Source organism: Emiliania huxleyi, assembly GCF_000372725.1.
Source record: "Emiliania huxleyi CCMP1516 unplaced genomic scaffold EMIHUscaffold_494, whole genome shotgun sequence".
Taxonomy (NCBI): Eukaryota; Haptophyta; order Isochrysidales; family Noelaerhabdaceae; genus Emiliania; species Emiliania huxleyi.
Window position 1 is genome coordinate 122 of NW_005198289.1, and position 18372 is coordinate 18493.

The window sequence follows — 18372 nt, forward strand, 5'->3', positions numbered from 1 at the left end:
ACCACGTCGGACACCGAGGGCGGCCGATCGTCCTCGGCGGGCCCAGATCGGCCACGCGGCGCGGCGTCGGCGCTCCCGGATGCCACGGCAGCCGCCTCCTCCTCTTCGTGGTGGCCGCCGCCACGGTCTGCGACGGGGATGCACCCGCCGCCCTCTACGGGGTACCCGCGCTCTTTTGCAGAGACGTCAGAAGTCCCGCCGCCGCCGCCGCGCAGCGCAGAGTCCGGCATCGCGATGCATGCGGTTGGCAAGTCGGGCCGGGACGGCGTGTCCGCGCAGCCGGCGAGCGGGAGGTCGCCTGAGCAGAGCGGGAGCATCATTGCAGGCAGCTTGAGTGGAGACAGCACTGACGGAGAGAGTTCTCCCCCCGCAGAGCGTCGGCAGCGAGGCGTCGGCAGCCTCCGACGCGGCGCTCTCGTCAACGACGCCCCTGCCGGGAGGTGCAACAGCCGCGGCGGCTCACGGAGTCGAGCGAACGGCGGCGACGGCGGCGGGGGTGGCTGGGGCGGGCACTCGAGCGCCGCTGAGGGAGAGCGCCTTCCCCGCGACACCGACGCAAGGCGCGCGCTGACCGAGGCGTTCGGGGGAGGCGAGCCCGCGGAGCGGGGCTGTGCCTCCACCTTTCCCTCGCCAACGCAGAGTGAGGGCGCGCTTGCGGCGACGCTCCTGGCACAGACGCCGCCGCAGAGTGAGGCGGCAGTCGCAGGGGCAAGGCTAGCGAGCCCACCCGGTGCCGACCCGCTCTGCGTGCAGACGACAGACAGAATGGACCAGCGTGAGGGCCAACCTGCCGGATCGTCCGATTTGAGCCGATGCTCTGCTGGGTCGACCAACGCGACTGGCGGTGAGTGCGAATCGGGCCGGTGGAGCCAGCCCGCGTCGCCAGGGACGCCGCTCACGCCGCCTCACGGAAACCCTCACTACACTGTGGTGGCTGGGATGAAGTCTCCCTTTGGCAAAGCCTTTGCGAATGGGAGCTGACGCGTACGTTTTTGTGGGATGTCTGAGTCGTCTGAGTCTGAGAGTGCGGTAGGAGAAAAAGGGTCAGTGCTAAGCAGAAACGAAGCGGTTGTGCAGGAAAGAAAAACGAGAGCCGTCGAAAAAAGAATTACGGGCGCGCGATGTAACATGTATGTATGTGACTGACAGACCTGATCATCAATTTGCTTGAGTAGCCAAAGCATCCCGCGCTCCTTTAAATTCATTAGAGCACGACTTCGATGACACTGTCCGTCCAAATAACCAGGCACAAAGCGACCCGTTGCTTGGGCTGCGCCCCTTGTTCCCAGCATTGTTGTTCAGATGCACCGCGTACGAGCGCCGAAGCGCAGGTCTAAGGTGTGGGAAAGAGCCTTCGTCCATACAAGCCCGCGTCCTTCGCCCTGCAGCCAGCGGTTGAAACACGTGCGCGGGTAGTATTGTCAGCCCCTGGGTGTCCCATTCCCCACGATGAGTGACGCGCGTGATGAGCATAGGACCGTATAGACCAAATCTTGGACCAGGTGTTGAGCCTACTACTGGGTATATGCGTACGAACTCTTGGATACAGGCCCTGATCCAAGGATGTCTAGGGGGGGTGCCCATGATTGCGCCATTTATCCGATGATGTGCCAGTTTCGCATGGATATTGCCCTCGTCAGGCCCTGTCTGGAAGCCAATGAACCCGCTGTCCAGCCATGCATGCGGCAGCGGTTTCATCAACACGATATCCCAGTCGGTATAGAAGCCTCCGAAGCGATATAGCAGGACATAGCGGATTAGATCGCTGGAATGAATGGGCCACAATTTGTATCGCATCCTCTCGTTTTCGACGTGAGCTCCACTATCACCAGTAGCAAACGCCTCATCGAGTGATCGATCTCTGGCAAAATCAGGGAGGCGCGTGAGAAACGCAAGCGCCTCTTGCGTCGACGTGTTTGCCGTCTCATATTCTCCGATGACGTTGCGCAACTGGGAGACGATATCAAAGGGCTGGATAACAAAACGCGTATTGAGCTCGCTCTGCACCCTGCTCAAGTCGCGACTAAAATTTGCGGGCAGCCAGCCGGGTGTTTCCCCTTGCGGCGGCGTGTACGCAACGTGGATTGTCAGCTGCGTATCGCGCATCAGGCACGCCCAGCTGCGGAGCACCGCCTCGCCTGTTGATTCTAGCCGTGTGGGCGGTGTCGTGAGCGCGAGGTGGACCACGCTCCGGCAGGCGCCCGGCCTGCATCGTTGCGATGAAGCGAACGACTGAGCGCCACCCACCTGAATTTACGTGCGGAGTTTCAGCCTACCTTGCACCGACTATATGGGCTCAGCCGTCGCGCTCACCGGGATCGCGGCCGCGTCGGGCACGAAGACGTAGTTTCTAAATCCGAGGCGGGGCATGGCACCGACGAGTGGCTTGGCCCGCCCCTGGCAGGCTTTGACGCCCTGTTTCCACGTGTAGGGATGACTCGCGTTCGTATTTCCGGTCGTTGCGCATCTGTTTAGCCAGCTGCCGGGCACGTGACAGCAGGAGGTGGTCGACGTCTTCTGGTTGAGCCCGCAGTTGGCACATGTCAGGTTGCCCTGGGCGTCTGCTCGCGCCGCCAAGGCGTGATGCTGTAGCAGCGGGCGCGCTGCTGCTGCCTGGCCTCGCACGGCGGCGACGTGCGGCGGGGTCGCCGTGCTCGTCAAGGCGTCGTCTCGCTGGGCCGCCGCGTGCATCGGGGTCGCGTTCAACGCGGAGGCGAGCAGAACACCCAGTGATGACCATCGAGACATGCTTCTATTTTTGTTCACCCCTTTCCCCCCCCCCCCCCCCACCCTGAATCTCGCTATCGTGCTACGGCGGCACAAGTCGAGCTGTGAACACGCGGTGTGAACGAGCCGGACTGGCACTGCAAAGGCGACGGCTCTTAGAAGCCGTCGCCCTCACAGATGCCGTCCTCCTCACAGAAGGCGTCGTCGGAATGGTAGTCAGGCGGATCCGCGAGCACCGTGGTGCTCGCCGAAAAGACCATCCCCCTCGTCCTCCCACTCCCTCCCCCCCTCCCCCCCCCGTCGCCCCCGCCGCGCCTCCAGCCGGCGCTTGCTGTGGGACCCCCCGCCCCCCCCGCCAGCGCCGCGGGCCGGGCCGCGCCGCACAGAACCCCTCCAGAACCCTACTCGTCCACATACAGGGTGTGAGAGCCGGCGACATACACGTCGGGAAACGCGCACTTGCGGTTGGCGCTGCGGAGGAAGTCCTCCTGAGAGTGCACTGGGGACCCGTCGAGGGTCGTCCGCAGAGCATCGGCTTGGTCCGCGGCGAGGAAGGTGGCTGCCAGCGCCGATGGTGACGCAAACGCACCAGGGGCCGTTCCCGCAGCACGACTGGTTCGAGAGTTGTTGTCGACGCCGAGACGGTGGACAACTTCACGGCTTGCCTTCTCTGAAGTCTTACGGAGAGAGAGTTGAGAGAGAGATTTTGAGGAGGCAAATGGTCTACAATTCACAACGCTTCCAATATTGTGTACCAGAGAGGTAGGTGTGAGAGCTGTGGGAGCGGCCTCTTCAACTGAGCCAGTTGGTTAGAGGCGTGTGTGTGTGTGTGAGTGGTAGCTACTTTCAACGATCGGCGTCGTGTTGCTCCTAACACTACAAGTACCCGTCGCAAAACACTTGCCGTTTGCGTCGCTGGCACCAGACGCCCTGGAGGGCGGGGCCCGGCGCCACATGGCGCCGGCCAAACCGTCTAGTTTCAATTACATTAGTTAGTACTGGTGTCGGCCGTGGCCCTGAACTCCGTGGGCCGACATGCCCATGCTGGCTCTCTTATTCGCCACCTCTGTCGCCGCAGCCTCCGTGCCCGACGCCGGGCTGACAGTGACACTCGACGGCGACGCGGGGAAGCCGATGCCGCTCGTCCTCGGCTTCGGAACGTGCTGCCGCAAGAGCGCAAAAGGGGGCGCGCCACTGATCGAGTCGACAACGCATTCCTCAAGGAGGGTGGGCGCTTGATCGACGAAGGACGACGGGGGTCGGCTCGGCCCCTCGGGCCTCGGGGGGGCGGAGCCCGGAGGTGAGCACGAGCAGCTGTGACAAGAGTCATGAAGACAATAATGGGAAAGGGGCCTGGGAGTTTTGTCACAAAACAATCAGCAGGTTTCGTATTCGCGTACTCGGGCACGCGCGTCGCGGATCGCTCGCGGGGTCGCTGAGGAGCTTTAGAAGCCCTGAAAGCAGGCCTCGTACGGAGGCATCCGGCGCAGCCCCGCCGCTGGCGCTCCCCCTCCCTGCACAGATTGCCAGATCGGGGAGACGAGCCGGAGCGGCGCCGGACGGGTCGAGTCACCTTCCCGGCCCTCGCTCTCACCCCCTCCGCCCCCCGCGGCGCCATCCCCGTCCTCCTCCTCAGGCCAGTCGAAGAGAGGAGCCCACTCTGGCGCACCGCCGTACGGAAAGGGCCTCGCCGCGCTTGGCTCCGCCGCCTCCCTCGCCTCGAGCGAGGGCCAGAAGGCGACCATCAGCGAGACGCGGGCGGCGCCGCCCCTCGCCCCGCGGCCGGGCACCACGCCTAGGAGAGGCCTCAGACGGGTCCGAGAGAGGGGAGCAAGGAGGGGCTCCTCGCCAAGGCAGCAGCGCCATGCAGCATCGATCCGCCGAAGAGGAGGAGCCGGTTGGCGCGCGGGAGGGCGGCGTAGCCTGCAGGAGGGCTCCGAAACGGGTGGGGGAAGGGCCTGGTTGCCGGGTGGCGCGGAGGAGGGGCGGGCGAGAGAGCCGGAGCTAGCGAGGGAGGAGCAGCGAGGCGTCTGGTCGGTGACGAGGGTGGGTCCGCCTGAGGACAATCAGTCAGCCAGTCAGTCTGACACACCTCCTAGCATGGAGGACGGGCCCACGCGCACACACACGCTGCACACGATTGGCTCGAGGGAGCCGACACGAGACACGCTGTCACCCGCCGTAGCACCGGGTCCGGACTGCTGGACACGCAGCACACAGCTCACAGACGGACAATCGACGGGTCCAATCAACCGTCAGAGGTTCCCACTCTCCTGAACGGCACTGGAGACAGTGAGGACGCGTCGAGACTGGGAGCAAATTCCGAGGCTAGATGGAGCGAGGGCGGGGAGGGGAGGACGAGGGTACAGGTTGGGAGGAGACTCGGGTGAGTGGTCAATGTATGAGGGCGCTCGGCCAAGCGAGGGATAGAGCCCGATCGACGAGTCCGTTCTTGGGTCCAGGCGTGTGGCCGGTGAGCTGCGGCCTCCGAGGCGCGTCTGTGCGCTCGCGATGAGGTTTGCTCGCCCTCCCTGGGACCCCGTGTTGCATGTCTGACTGCCGCTGGCCTGTCGTGGCATTTCGGCCCCCGGGGGAGGTGCATTTGTGTGAGTCGACGGGCGGCCCACCGGCGGACGAGGTGAGGAAGAGGGCGCACGAGACGAGCGGGTGCCGCGGCCCTCTGGCGCCGCGCCCCTCGTCCGCCGAGTCAAAGTGCATCTGCAGCGAGGGGCAGGCGATCTCGGCTGCACCTCGGCTGCACCTCGGCCGCACCTCGGCTGCACCTCGGCTGCACCTCGGCTGCACCTCGGCTGCATCTCGGCTGCATCTCGGCTACATCTCGGCCTGGTGCCCCGTGGCGTGCGGTCGGCAGTGCGCCCACCACTCTGCGTGACCCGCCTACAGGAAGGTGCTCAGAGGGTGTGTGGAAGGCGGGTGGGAATTGCCCATACCCTCTCGGCGCGACCCGCCTCGGCCTCCTCGGGCATCGCATCTCGGCTATCTCTCGGCTGGATCTCGGCGGAATCTCGGCGAGAACTTGCCTCGGCCACCTCGGGCATCGCCGCCGCGGCGAGCCGCTGCAGCCGCCGGATAGCGCGGTCGAGGCCGGAGGCGGGCGGGCCTACGAGACGTGGATAGGACATGTCCCGGTCATGTCCGGGACACGGCCCACAGCACAGGCCGAGGCGGGTGCTCGGCCTTCTGTCTGAATACGCGGAGCGAGGAAAATGTTACACGGAATACGCGTCCATTTTTGGGCCTCGTTTGGAATACGTATTCTGGAATACGTGTGGAATACGGAGTCCTGCGAATCCGGGCAGAAGACAGCCCTTTTGGAGGTCGTTTGGAAGACGTGGAATACGTATTCAGACAGTAGGGTGCGCGGCCTCGCAGCGAGTGCACGTACGAGAAGAAGGGCGAGGCGAGCCGGACGCCTTTGGCGGGAGAGATGGGGAGAGATGGGGAGAGATGGGGAGAGATGGGGAGAGATGGGGAGAGATGGAGAGACATATATGGCGAGGGGAGTCGTACGCATATGTGGCGGTGCGGCAGAGGTGCAGCCGAGATTGATCGAGATACAGCCGAGGCGCGGCCGAGGTGCAGCCGAGGTAGGAGAGGTGCGGCAAAGGTGCGGCCGAAGGACGCAGACACACCGTCGCAGATGTACCCGTGCGAGGCCCAGAAAGGGGAGGACGGGCCCAGTGCAGCTGCGAGCCTGCCCACCATTCCACGGGGCAGAGCGCCTGCCGATGCAGTGCAATGTGATCTTCACCTCGGCTGCATCGCAACTGCATCTCGGAGATGCACCTTAAATTGTGCCGTACGTACCTCGGCTGCATCTCGGTTGCACCTCTGCTACACCTTGCATCTCGGCTGCATCTCGGCTGCATCTCGGCTTCATCTCGCCTTCGAGGCACGCCACGAAGGCTCCTCCTCTAGCTCCTCCGCCGGGCGGTGGCACAGGCGGTGGCACGGGCCGGGCGAGGCAGTGCCACGCCATAGCCGCCGCACGGCCGGCGGCGCTCGGCGCGGCCTCCTCCTCCTCGTACCTCAGGCAGTGCGAGGCGAGGCGGTGCGAGTAGCCGCCGCGAGCGAGGAGCGTATCGAGTCCCGCCTCCGACGCCAGTCCCTCCTGGCAGAGGAGGAGCGCGAGCCGCTCCCTCGCGCTCCGCTGCAGGGGAGCATCGCCACGCGCGCAGGCGACGGCGCGGAGCAGCGCCCGAGCCACAACCAGCAGCTCGCCGCGACTCGTCGCCGCCTGGCGCGCCCTCAGCGCGGCATCGAGGAGCAGTCGGGCGGCGCGATGCTTGCCAGCGGCGCTCGTCAGCCTCGCCGCGCGAGCAGTGCAGGCGCGCAGCCGGGAGGTCCGGTCGGAGCGTGAGCGTGGACCGTCGAGCAGCGCGGCCCACCAATTTGAGCCCACGCCCATGTAGCCCAAAATGCGGAGCTGGCAATAGGACCGCGCAAGCGGCGTGGGGTGGAGCGGTTGTGCATATATACATCCCTCCGGGGCGGGGCCCCTCTGCGCCGGGGGACCACCCGTGAGGATCACACACCAGCAGTTTGAGAAATATCTGAGGCTGTGCTCTGCGAGCTGTGATCGCCCTCCGGACCACCCCTTGGACCACACATCTGAGCACCTCACCCCGCCCCGCCCCGCCGCCGCCTCGTGTGCAGGCGTTGCGGCGCGGGGGCTCGCGGAGCTATAGGAGAGAGCAGCCGGCGATCACGACGAGCAGGCGTTGCTGCGTGTCGCTCTTGACTTCGATCGACACGCTTCACGCGTGAGCCCAGCGCCGCACCAACGTGCGCAGTTGTGTGTGTATGGACTCGATTTCGGACGGAGTACCTTGGGCATGGGTAGAGGGTGGATGCGTGGATGGAAGGTATGGGGGAGTAACGTAAACTTTCTAAGACGTACTCGCCGATCCACCGCGGACGACACACTGGTCACTGGTCACTGCGATGGAGCATTCCGCGTCCGCCCAGGGCCCACACACGACGCAGCACTCATGACCGGACTCACTCGCGCCTCAGTCTGTAACGCTCTGGCGACGCATGCTCACACACCTCGCCGAACCACGCGGGCTGGCTCCAACAAGCTCCTCTAGTGCAGATGAGCCACTAAAAGCCGGTCGGCGTACAGAGCCCTCGATACCTCATTGCCCCGGCGCCCACGCCTCGATCTTCTTGGGTAGCAGCTGGTTCGACAGGTCCTCTCCGTGGCCTAGGCAGCCGTGTTCGCCCTTGCCCCAAGTAAAGACGGCGTCGTCAGCGGTGGTGGCGATGCTGTGCTTACCTCCAGCCGCCACAGCGACGACGCGCCGCCCCGCCAGCGTCTCGACGTTCTTGGGCAGCAGCTGGTCCTGCGGGTCGCCATGGCCCAACTGGCCGTCGCCTCCGAAGCCCCAACTCCAGACGGCACCTTCGGCGGTGGTGGCGATGCTTTGAGTGCTCCCAGCCGACACAGCGACGACGCGCTGGATGGCCAACGCGACGCGCTGGACGGCCAACGCCTCGACCTTCTTCGGTTCGAGATTGATGGTTCTGCTGGTCGCCGTGGCCCAGCTTGCCAAAGCCTCCATCGCCCCAGCTCCAGACAACGCCGTTGGCGGTGAGGGCGAAGCTCTGGCTGCTTCCAGCCGACACGCTGAGGGAGGGTGTATAGAGGATGTAGAGTGTAGAGCGCTGTAGAGCTCGTGTAGAGATGTAGACGGCGCTCTGGTGTCTGGATACTGGAGCGCTGAGAGCTGTAGAGCTCTACATCCGGCGCGGGACGAAGCGCCTCCGTTGTAGAGCGATGTAGAGCAACATTTTGCTGTAGAGTGTTGTAGAGGCTCTACAGCCAAACCGCCGGGAAGGAAGTCGGACTCAAAGAGGTCGAGCCGCGCTAATGGGGTGTCTCCGAGCTTACTGGAGCTCTGATGGACGGCCCTGACTATCCCTGGGACACACAGAGAGTCCCTCTGACGGCACACAACACCCTATAACTGCGTCATGACCAGCCTGCATGCGTCGCCGATTCGTCGCTGTGATTCTTTAGCAGGCAGTGGACTGTCGGCTGCGAGGACGGTCGCATTTGGACGGGTCGCTGCGCACGGCCATCGTGAGCAGCATGTCGGCGTACCCGTGCCCAGAGAAGACCTGGCGGCGGCGTGGCGCGGGGCTGGCGAGTGTCGAGTGAGGTGGCGCCCGAGGGCTAGGAGGAAGTCTAGGAGAGGGCTAGGAGAGGGCTAGGAGAGGTCCAGGACAGGTTTAGGAGAGGTCTATCTAGGAGAAGGTCGAGGAAAGGGCTAAGAAGAGGTCTAGGAAAGGGCTAGGAAAGGGCTAGGAGAGGTCTAGGAGAGGTCTAGGAAGAGGGCTAGGGAGAGGTCTAGGAAGAGGTCTAGTAGGAGTGCCGCCTGGCAGTTTGGCGCCAATCGCGTGCGTAGCCGGCGGAGCGACGCGTGCAGCTGCAGCGACGAGCCCTCGAAGAGGCGGCCACAGCCGCCGCAGAAGAGGGTGTCTCCCGTGATGGCGGCGTGAGGCGCCGCCGGCGCGGCCGACGAGGAGATCTGGAAGACTGCAGATCCAAGCGTGTGGCCAGGCACCTGAACCCCGAGAGGAGGCCGAGAGGAGGCCGAGAGGAGGCCGAGAGGAGGTCGAGACCTGAGAGAGGTCGAGACCTGGGCGCCCAGGATCGGCACCACCTTGATGCGCAGCTCGCGCGGCCCCATCACGGAAGGCAGCGTGCCGCCGATCTGCTCCGCCTGTGGCTCGTCCGGCCGCGTGTGCAGCACCAGCAGGTGGCCGAGCACGCGCTCGGCGAGCCAGGTGGAGAAGAGGCCGTACATGATGCGCAGCAGCGGGCCGTGCTCAGGGCACGGGCTGTTGCGCCGCCTGCTCGAGAGCGTCGAGATGTTCCACAGGTAGAGAGAGCAGGCTGGAGCCGAGCGATAGCAGGCCCCAGCGCCGGAGCGAGAGGGCCCAGATCGCGCTGACCGTCGCGCTGACGGCGGCACGGACGTAGGAAAATGAAACGGTCGACTCCCAAGAAACTGCCCGCGTACTCGTACTCGAGAACCAAAAATAAGAAATCGATGTCCCCTCTGTCTGACGCGGCAAGGGCTCCAAGGGCTCTGCCCAAGGGCTCTGCCCCCAAAGGGCGACGGCGCGGTGGGCACGGTCCCAAGGCTCAAGCATGCTCACTGTCTCCACGCACCAGCTCCACTCCTTCCTTCCGCCGGCCCCAAAGGACGAGATTTCCGTGCCGTTCAGCCCGGCAAGCACAATGGACGTCCAGTGGCTCAAAACCAAGATCTGCGGCGCCACCGGGCTCGCCCCGCAGCTTCAGCCTGCCCTGCGGCTCATGGCGTCCAGTGCGATGGTCCCCCTCGCCGACGACGGCGCGTCCGCCGTTGGAGTGATGGACATCTGGCTGAGATACGACGACGAGCGCGCCGGTGATGAGAAGACCTTGATCAACGGTTGCGCAGAGACGCTCGTTGTGGATGTGCTGACCGATGGCGGCGTCGAGGTGCTGATGAAGAAGGCCATCGATTTGACCGACGACACCACCTGCTCACTCCGCCTCACGTCCGGCATCCGCGCCTCTGTCGACCCGTCCCTCGTCCCGACCTCGCTCATCGTCGTCAACGGCCAGGCCTTAACGGTGTCGCCGGAGGAGACCATCGGGGCGCTGCAGGGGCGGTGCGCGGCCCTGCTCCGAGTGCCGGTCGAGCACCAGGCGCTCTTGGTGAGCAACGCTGATCGAGCACCAGGCGTCAGCAACGCTCGGGTCGACGACCACGGTGGCGCGCAGCACAAGCTGCTCGAGATCGCCGACCTGCGCCGCCGCATGGGCGGCGCCCTCACGCTCCTCGACCTCCGCAAGCCGGAGGACGCGGAGCGCGCCGGCCTCGCGCCGAAGGTCTCTTCTGCCGCCCCGAAGCCGGTACGGTCGTTCTTTAAGCCCGTCTCGACCAAGCCAATGCAGATCTTCGTCAAGACGCCGACCGGCAAGTCCATCACGCTTCGCATCGCGGCCTCTGACTCGATGAACTTCTTGAAGGCGCAGATCGAGGACAAGGAGGGCATCCCGCCCGACCAGCAGCGCCTGATCTTTGCGGGCAAGCAGCTCGAGGACGGCCACACCCTGTCGGACTACAACATCCAGGAGGAGTCGACCCTGCACCTTGTCCTCCACCTGCGCGGCGGCATGATGCACATCACGAGCGGCCGCCTCGACTACGAGGACCTCGCGAAGGTCAGGTGCCGGCTCGAGCTGCGCACCATCGACGGCGGCACGCTCGACACCATCGACATCACGGGCGCCACCACGTGTGCCGACGTCAAGGCGGCGGCGACGGCAGCGCTCGCCAAGGCGGCTCGCGACAAGGAGGTGGACGACATGAGCGAGGCGGACGCCAAGCGCCTCCTCAAGCAGATGCTGCAGCGGGGGCAGGCGGGCTCCTCCTCGGCCGCCCACGCGCCCGACGACGCCCCCAAGAAGCAGCGGCTCGGCGGCCCCCCCGCGTGAGCGGCGGGAGCGGGGTGCGCCGCCACCGCCACCGCCGACGCCGGCTCGCGGGCGCTCGCGGCGGCGGGCCTCTCTCTGCCGCATCTCAAGGCTGCGCTGCGTGCCGAGGAGGCGGCGCGCCTGTCGCCGTCGACGCAGGAGGCGTACGCTGCGGCGGAGGGCCGCGACGACAGCGACTGGCTCGACGTGACCGAGGAGCTACAGCGGCGCGTGCTCCGCGAGGCGGGAGTGCCACCGGTTCGGATGTCGGCGGCGCTCTTTGTCCTGCGCAGCGCGGCGCAGCTCTGGCCGCACGACGCAGAGCTGCGGCAGATCTCCCTGCAGGTGCGGCACAACCGCGCGGAGCGGGGTACCCTTCGCGACGGCGACGCGCTGCCGGATGTGCCGCTCTTTCCGCTGCGGCCCGGCGCCGCCGCCGCCGCCGCCGCCGCCGCCGCCGTCGGGCTCCGCGCCGCGTGCGCCGGCCCGGCGCCGACCCTCCTCGTCGCCGGCTCCTTCACCTGACCCCCGCTCCGCGGCCTGGCGCCCTCGCTCGCCTCCCTGTCTCGCGAGTTTGCCGGCCGCGCGCGCGTCCAGCTCGTGTACATTGCGGAGGCGCATGCGGCCGACGAGTGGCCGATCAACTCGTCCCGCTGCGCCGGGCCCGCCAACTCGGTGCTGCGCCCCACCAGCCTCGCGGAGCGGCGGGCCGTCGCCGAGCGCATGCTCGCCGCGCTGCCCTGCCTGGCGCCGCTCCCGCTCCTGGTGGACGGCCTCGACGACGCGCTGCTCCGCGCCCTGGCCGCGTGGCCCATCCGGCTGTACGGCGTGCGCGGCGGCGTGCTCGAGCGCATCGGCCGGCCGCACAATGCCTGTTTCGAGCTGCAGCCCTTCCGAGACTGGCTCCTGGAGGCGACCGCGTGAGCGGGGCGCGACGGCGCCGGAGCATCGACAGACCACCCCCCGTGGATGACGGCACGCCCAGCACGCTACGCGCAGTAGTACGGGCGCTGCCAGAGGGACGGACTGTCTGTCGATGTTACCAGCCGGGCCAGGGCGTTTCCATGTGCTGCGACATGTTACTGTACACGTGTGTACTCGCGAGAGAGCAACCGCTCGTGTGGAGTCTGGAGTGTGGAGAGCGTCGTCATGCTCATGGGATGTGTGGCTTCCTGTGGGCGCGGGCGCCGCTCACAAGAGAGAAGAGTAGAAGGAGATCGGCATTTCGGCATGTTATGTGTTTATGGGGGACATTCATACATCGAGATCTTTACGGGACACCAGTGGTAGCTTACCAGTAGATTTGTTGAGTGGAGATCGTAGATGCCGATCAGAGAGCGTTTTCCACAAGCTGGCAGAACGGGGAAAGGTTTGCCAAGCTCGAGATGTGCGAACGCTAGGCAAGGTTTGCCAAGCTCGAGATGTGTGCGAACGCTAGGCATCCTGACCCCCCCCCCCCCCAGCATGTTGTGGGCAATCAGCACTTAGCCAGTGCACTTACCCATACGACGACCCTTCGTGTGGCCGTACGCCTTGCACGCCTTGCAACACAATTCCTTGACCATCTCAAGCTCGCACGCCCCCGCAGCGCGGAGCTCCGTGCAGCTTGGCCCTGGCAGGCTGAGCTTCTTCGCCTCTTGCGCAAGGCGCTCATCGGGGGTGTCCGTGCACTCGAAGGGGTCGAGCTCCGCATGGCCGTCCGCCTCAAACAACATGCGCCCGTGTGGCTCGGGATCCGGCTCAGGCTCCGGCTCCCAATCGGGGCATGTGTGCTCTGGCAGGCCGGCCTCCGGCACTGGAGCCATCGCGCAGGGCAGGCTGGGCCGGGCCATGCACTCCGACTTCGGGTAGCAGCACTTGATCTACACGCCGGCCAGGATTACTCAACGAGGGGGGAGTCGAGAGGGGGGGGGGGGGGGGGGGGGCTGCGGGAGTGTGTGGCGTGCACCTCATAGTCTCCATTCAGCGGCTCGCCAATGTGTCCGCGGAGAATGAAGTGGTCCTCCTTCTCCGTCAGCATCGTCGGCGAGAGCAGCGGGTACGTCTTGTCGCCTCCGCACGTCCGGCACGGGAGGACCACGTGATCCACGCCGTTCTCATAGTTGTCTGCAATCACGAGGGCGTCGCGGCAGGTTGTCACCGATGTTTGTTGCTGCGTTGATGGTGTAGTTCTGGCGCTGGCGCCCTTCGGAACCGTCCACATCTTGGAGTTCAATCTCCAAGAAGCCGCCCTGCATCACGAGCTTGGTCTCGTGCACCGCGACGGGGCAGTCGTCCGCGGCGTTCTTGAGCGTGGAGAGCTGCGGCGTCATGAACGAGGTCTTCATGGAGGGCGCCTCCGTATAGTTGATTGTCGAGATGATTGCCCCCCAGAGACAGATGGCGAGGAGGAGGACCTGGAAGACGGCCAGCGCCGCGAGCAGCGACTTGGACAAGGATGTGGAGGGAACGGGGGCCTGCGAGTTCCTCTTGAGCTCGGCGACCTCCGCCTCTAGCTCGGCGATCCTCGCGCTGGCCTCGACGAGCTCCTGCCCCCCCATCTCGCAGTCCCCAACACGGCGGGCGAAATGTCGTTCCGAATTACCCAACGCGCGAGCCTGCGGAAATTTCTTTCCAGATCACCCGTTTTACGCTTACGACCACGCGTGCCGCAGGTGCTCGCTCTCTGGATCGACGTGCACGCTGCCTCGCAAAGGCTGCGCACGCCGTGGCACAGGTGCATGCATGAACTCACTGTCTGTCGAGGCGTTGTTGGTTTTCCGGCGTTATAAGTTATAAGGCAATATGGCCATACGATTTCCCTTGGCGACCTGTGATACTTCTTCTGCCGCCCCTTGCAATGCTTCTGCTTCACCCCTGGACCCGCTGTGTGCGGGGCGGGCTCCTGCACACAGGAAAGAAAGAAAAGAAAGATAACGGACATCCCAAGCAAGGGAGGGATGGGAGGACGGCACGCCGCCACCACACAGGGATTTTAATTAAGGAGAGGGGTGTGATGCGCTAGCCGTCGCCCACCTAGGGAAATAAATAAATAAATAAATACAACGGACATCCCAAGCTAGGGCTGGGTCGAGGACAGACACGTCCCCACCTTTGCAGGATTTTGCAAAAGCGAGGGGGGAGGGCGCATCGCCGCGCGGAGAGGGCCGCTGGGCACAGGGCACAGGGGATCTCTCTCGCATAGGATATGCACTCGGCGGCACGAGGGCAAGGCTGGGCGTCCTATGTTTGTGCTCCCCCCCGGACCCCTCGCTCTCGGGCACTAACCATCTGACCACTCATCGACGGGGCTTGGCCCTAGGGAAAAAGAAAAGAAAGAAAACACACAATCCAAGGGAGGGATGGGAGAACGGCACGCCGCCACCACACAGGGATTTTAAGGAGAGGAGAGTGTGATGCGCTAGCCGTCGCCCACCCTGGGGAGTCTGCCTCTTGGGAGTCTGCCTCTTGCTCGGTGTGTGAAATTCTTCTGCCAGCTTTTGGCGCGCGTGAGGCCGCCGTTTAGAGCCAGGTTGCCTCTCTCTCTGTCTCGTTTTCCCTCTCCTTCTTCGCCCATGGACACGCTCTTCGACGACACACTACTTGCGCCTGCCGCGGAGAGCACCCCGGAGGCCGCCACCGCCTACGAGGAGCTCGCCTGCTGCAACGTGTGCGGCGAGGGCGACTGGGAGGAGGACAACAAGATCATCTTTTGCGACTCCTGTGACCTGGCCGTCCACCAGGTGGGCGGCACGGTTGCACGGCGAGAGTCTCGAGGCTCCAGCTACACGAGCACAGCGCTCGCTAACGCCTCCGATGTCCGCAGGTATGCTACGGCGCGGGCGCACGCGTGATCCCAGAGGGCGACGCTCCGTGGTTCTGCGATATGTGCAAATTCTCGAAGCGGGCGGGCGGCAGCAGTCGGCGCGTCGAGCAGGAGTGCATCCTCTGCCCCGAGAAGGGCGGGGCGATGAAGAGGACAACTGACGGCCGGTGGGCGCACATCACATGCGCGCTGTGGGTGCCCAACGCGCAGTTCCTGGACGCTGAGGGGCGCGACGTGATCCACCCGTTCGCCATCCACGAGGACCGGCTCAAGCTCGTCTGCACCATCTGCGACAAGCGGATGGGCGCGTGCATCCAGTGCAAGGCGCCGCCTCGCTGCCTCACTCCTCCCCTGAGAGGTGTCATCACCGCTCGCCACATCTCGATCAGATTCGACCCTCTCTCGGCGTCAGGCGCCTCGCTGCCTCACCGCCTTCCACGCCACCTGCGCCCGAAAGCTGGGGTGGCACATGGTCGAAAAGGAGAAGAACGATTGGGTGCTGCTGGAGGCGCCTTCCGCTCGCCGCCCGCGCCTCCACACTCCCCACCCCACCCCCAGCGGCCGGCTCCACTCCCCACCCCACCGTGACCGCCCCCGTCGCCTCCCTCCCTGCCAGGCGCTCTGCGACAAGCACCGGCCAAAAGATGTGACGCAGCGCAAGAAGCGGCGCCGCCGCGAGTCAAAATGGTGAGAGGGATCGGAACACTAGCCGGTAGGAAGGCTTGCGAGAGTCACGAATCATTTTATTTTCTCTCCGCGTGTGCTTCTCTTGACATCTTGACAGTTGAGTCCGTCCAGCGAGCAGCGCGTGTCTTTGCGTTTATCTAGAGTAATCGCGCCGCGATATAACATACCTGTTTCCGGCCCCGGGTTTAACGTTTAGTTGAGCCAAGCATGGGTGATGTGAGCACAGCGGTTGAGCCGAGAGCGAGACAGTCAGGGAGGAGGGAGAAAAAACGAAGCTGAGCGAGACAGCGATCAGCGCCGCTGGGGCGGGGGGGCTCGGGAGAGCCACAACCCACATGCAGCAGCTGCTGCCCTGTGGCCCTAGCGCGCCTTGCCGCGGCAGACGCGCGAAAACTCGCTGGCAACGCAATGAAATGCGGCCACGGTGGCGTGCTGCTGTGCCGCCCCACGCACAAATGCCTCCGCAGCAGCGCCCTGGCGCGGGAGCGCGCCCAAATCCAAGCCCGGGTCGGCGAGGGCGGCCACCAACCAACCGTGTACCGCCGTGGGAGCGCTCTCGGCGATGACGCGCAACAACTCGATCTGATGGTCAACCAAGTTGGCTGGCGACGCCGAGGCGAGGCCCTGCACGCAATAGCGCAGCAGAGTCCCGCCGCTCCGCTGCAGGCAATGCGCAGCTGACTCGCGGTATAGGTTGGCGGCGTCAGTGCCTATACCCACAGGCGCACTCGTTAAGAGGCGCCGCTCACAGCTCGCGGTTCGAAATGCCGGCGTCGGCTCCCGAGAGGAAGAGGCAGAGGAAGGTGATGGCCGCGCGTGTATGCTGGAACTCCTGGCGTGCAACACGCCGAGATGTGGCTGAAGATGTTGCCGAGATGTGCTCAAGGTGGGTTTGGTGGGCCTGGTGCGCGACGCACGCCGCAGCGGCGTCGAATAATGACGCGACGCACGGCAGCGAGAGGAGCAGCTGCGGCCGAAAGACGAGGCAGCGGTGGCAGAGCTCGAAGAAGGCGCTGAGCAGCTCGGGCTCGGCCTCGGGCGCGGCGGTCGACGCGAGCCATCCGCAGACCGCGTCGACGAACCGCTCGAGTGTGTCGGAGAGAGGCGCCTCGTGCGACTCCCCGTACAGCTCAATGGCCTGAGCACAAAGGGGGGGGGGGGGGAGGGAGGGGGGGGGAAGGGTTGGAAACACTGCCTCTCACCGTCTCGTGCGGCTCCGCCCTGCTGCTCGGTCGCCTGCGTCAGGCACTCAAGCGCGCCAACCACCGGCCGGCGGCAGAATGTCGTGCCGATCTGCTCCAGAATCGACGGCAACAGAGGCGCGAGGCCGCCGCCAAGGCACCCCATCGCGCGACCGTGCAGCTCGAGCAGCGCCTGCAGCACGGACGGGCCTCCACGGCGCGACGCGTCCTGTTCACAGCTCGACCTGTGAAGAGACGCCGTTCACAGTAGCCGCGTGGCCCCCGCGGCGCGGCGCGTCCTGTAGCAGCGGCCAGCAGTAGGAGAGGACAGCGAAGACGGGGTGCGCCGCGCAGCTGCCGCCGCCGCCGACGTGGATCGTGTCGCTGAATCGGATGGCTGCGCCAATCAGCGCCAGCTGCGTCGCAACCGCCTCCTCCACGCCCTGGGTGCTGGCCGCGGTGGCGGACGCCTCCCCTCCGCTTCCTCGCGACCCGTCGCTGCCGTCGCTCGCGCGCGGGGCGGTCTCGGGCGGCACGGACGCGCCGTCAGAGGGAGGCAAGTGGGGCAGGAGGGCGGCGAGCTGCTCGCACGGCGCGCGGACGAGCGCGTGAAGCAGCTGCTCCGCCTCGGCAGGCGAGGGAGCGGCGCCGACCAGCCGCGCGAGCGCCTCCTGCAGCGTCAGCCGGACGCTGGACGCGAGGGCCGCCGATCCGGCGAGCGCCGTGCACGGACCGACCAACTCGGACAGATACGCCGCGCTCGCGAGCCTCCTTCGGCCATGGATGCACAGCGCTCGGAACGCTTCTGCGGCGTGCTCCGGCGCTCCTCCCGCCTGGACGGCCTCGAGCACCAGCCGGAGGCAGCCGCGAAGCAGCGCCTAAGGTAAGGTCAGGTAATTTCTCCACACCCACAAAGTGGTGGGGCAAGGGGGGGCGACCCTCGCATCTCCACACCCGGACACGGGCAGGAGCCCCACGGCATTCAAAGTGCAAGCACTGGCCCGGTGCACGTGGGTGAGCAGCCTGCCCCTCCCCCTCCCGACAAACCAGCTCCCGCACACACACAATCGCACTCTGGCGCCTCGTCCCGTTGCAGCCACTTGGCGAAGGCGCCCACGAGCCGCATGGCCGACTCGACGAGGAGCGTCGCGCCGCTCGGCCGCCACGCCGCCAGCTGGCCGAACACGAACCCGAGCAGCTGATTCAATGCAGCCTGTAGCTCTGCTGCCGCCGAGGGCCGCCCCTCGCCGTCGGCCGCGCTGCCGCGCAGCGCGCCCTTGATCTGGACGTGGAGGCCGCGGAGCACGAAGAGGGCCGCCTCGAGCTTCTGCCATGGCGGCGAGCCTTGCAGCATCGCCTGCGAGGCGGCAGAGGTGGCCGCTGCGGAGGCGGAGGCGGCGGCAGAGGCGGCTGCTGCTGCTGCGGCGGCGGCGGCGCATGCGGCGCGCTTGCAGGCGCGCCAGCGGGGCAACATG

General features: G+C 65.8%; 3 protein-coding genes across 3 annotated transcripts; 2 read left to right on the top strand and 1 right to left on the bottom strand.

Moving 5' to 3' along the window:
• Positions 1-234: 234 nt before the first annotated feature.
• Positions 235-981, top strand: EMIHUDRAFT_246170 (hypothetical protein; the record flags this gene model as incomplete). The annotated part of the gene is made up of 1 exon (XM_005767418.1): positions 235-981. One exon carries the CDS (start codon positions 235-237, stop codon positions 979-981), a length of 747 nt encoding a protein of 248 aa, XP_005767475.1.
• A 101-nt stretch (positions 982-1082) lies between these two features.
• On the bottom strand, positions 1083-2731 carry EMIHUDRAFT_459399 (hypothetical protein). The gene is made up of 3 exons (XM_005767419.1): positions 2314-2731; positions 1705-2232; positions 1083-1643 (listed from the first exon to the last, which is right to left on the bottom strand). Exons 1-3 carry the CDS (start codon positions 2689-2691, stop codon positions 1596-1598), a joined length of 954 nt encoding a protein of 317 aa, XP_005767476.1. The 5' UTR covers positions 2692-2731; the 3' UTR covers positions 1083-1595.
• Positions 2732-10696: 7965 nt separating this feature from the next.
• On the top strand, positions 10697-18178 carry EMIHUDRAFT_316675 (hypothetical protein; the record flags this gene model as incomplete). Its single annotated transcript, XM_005767420.1, has 3 exons — positions 10697-10977; positions 17786-17790; positions 18117-18178. 3 exons carry the CDS (start codon positions 10697-10699, stop codon positions 18176-18178), a joined length of 348 nt encoding a protein of 115 aa, XP_005767477.1.
• Positions 18179-18372: the final 194 nt, after the last annotated feature.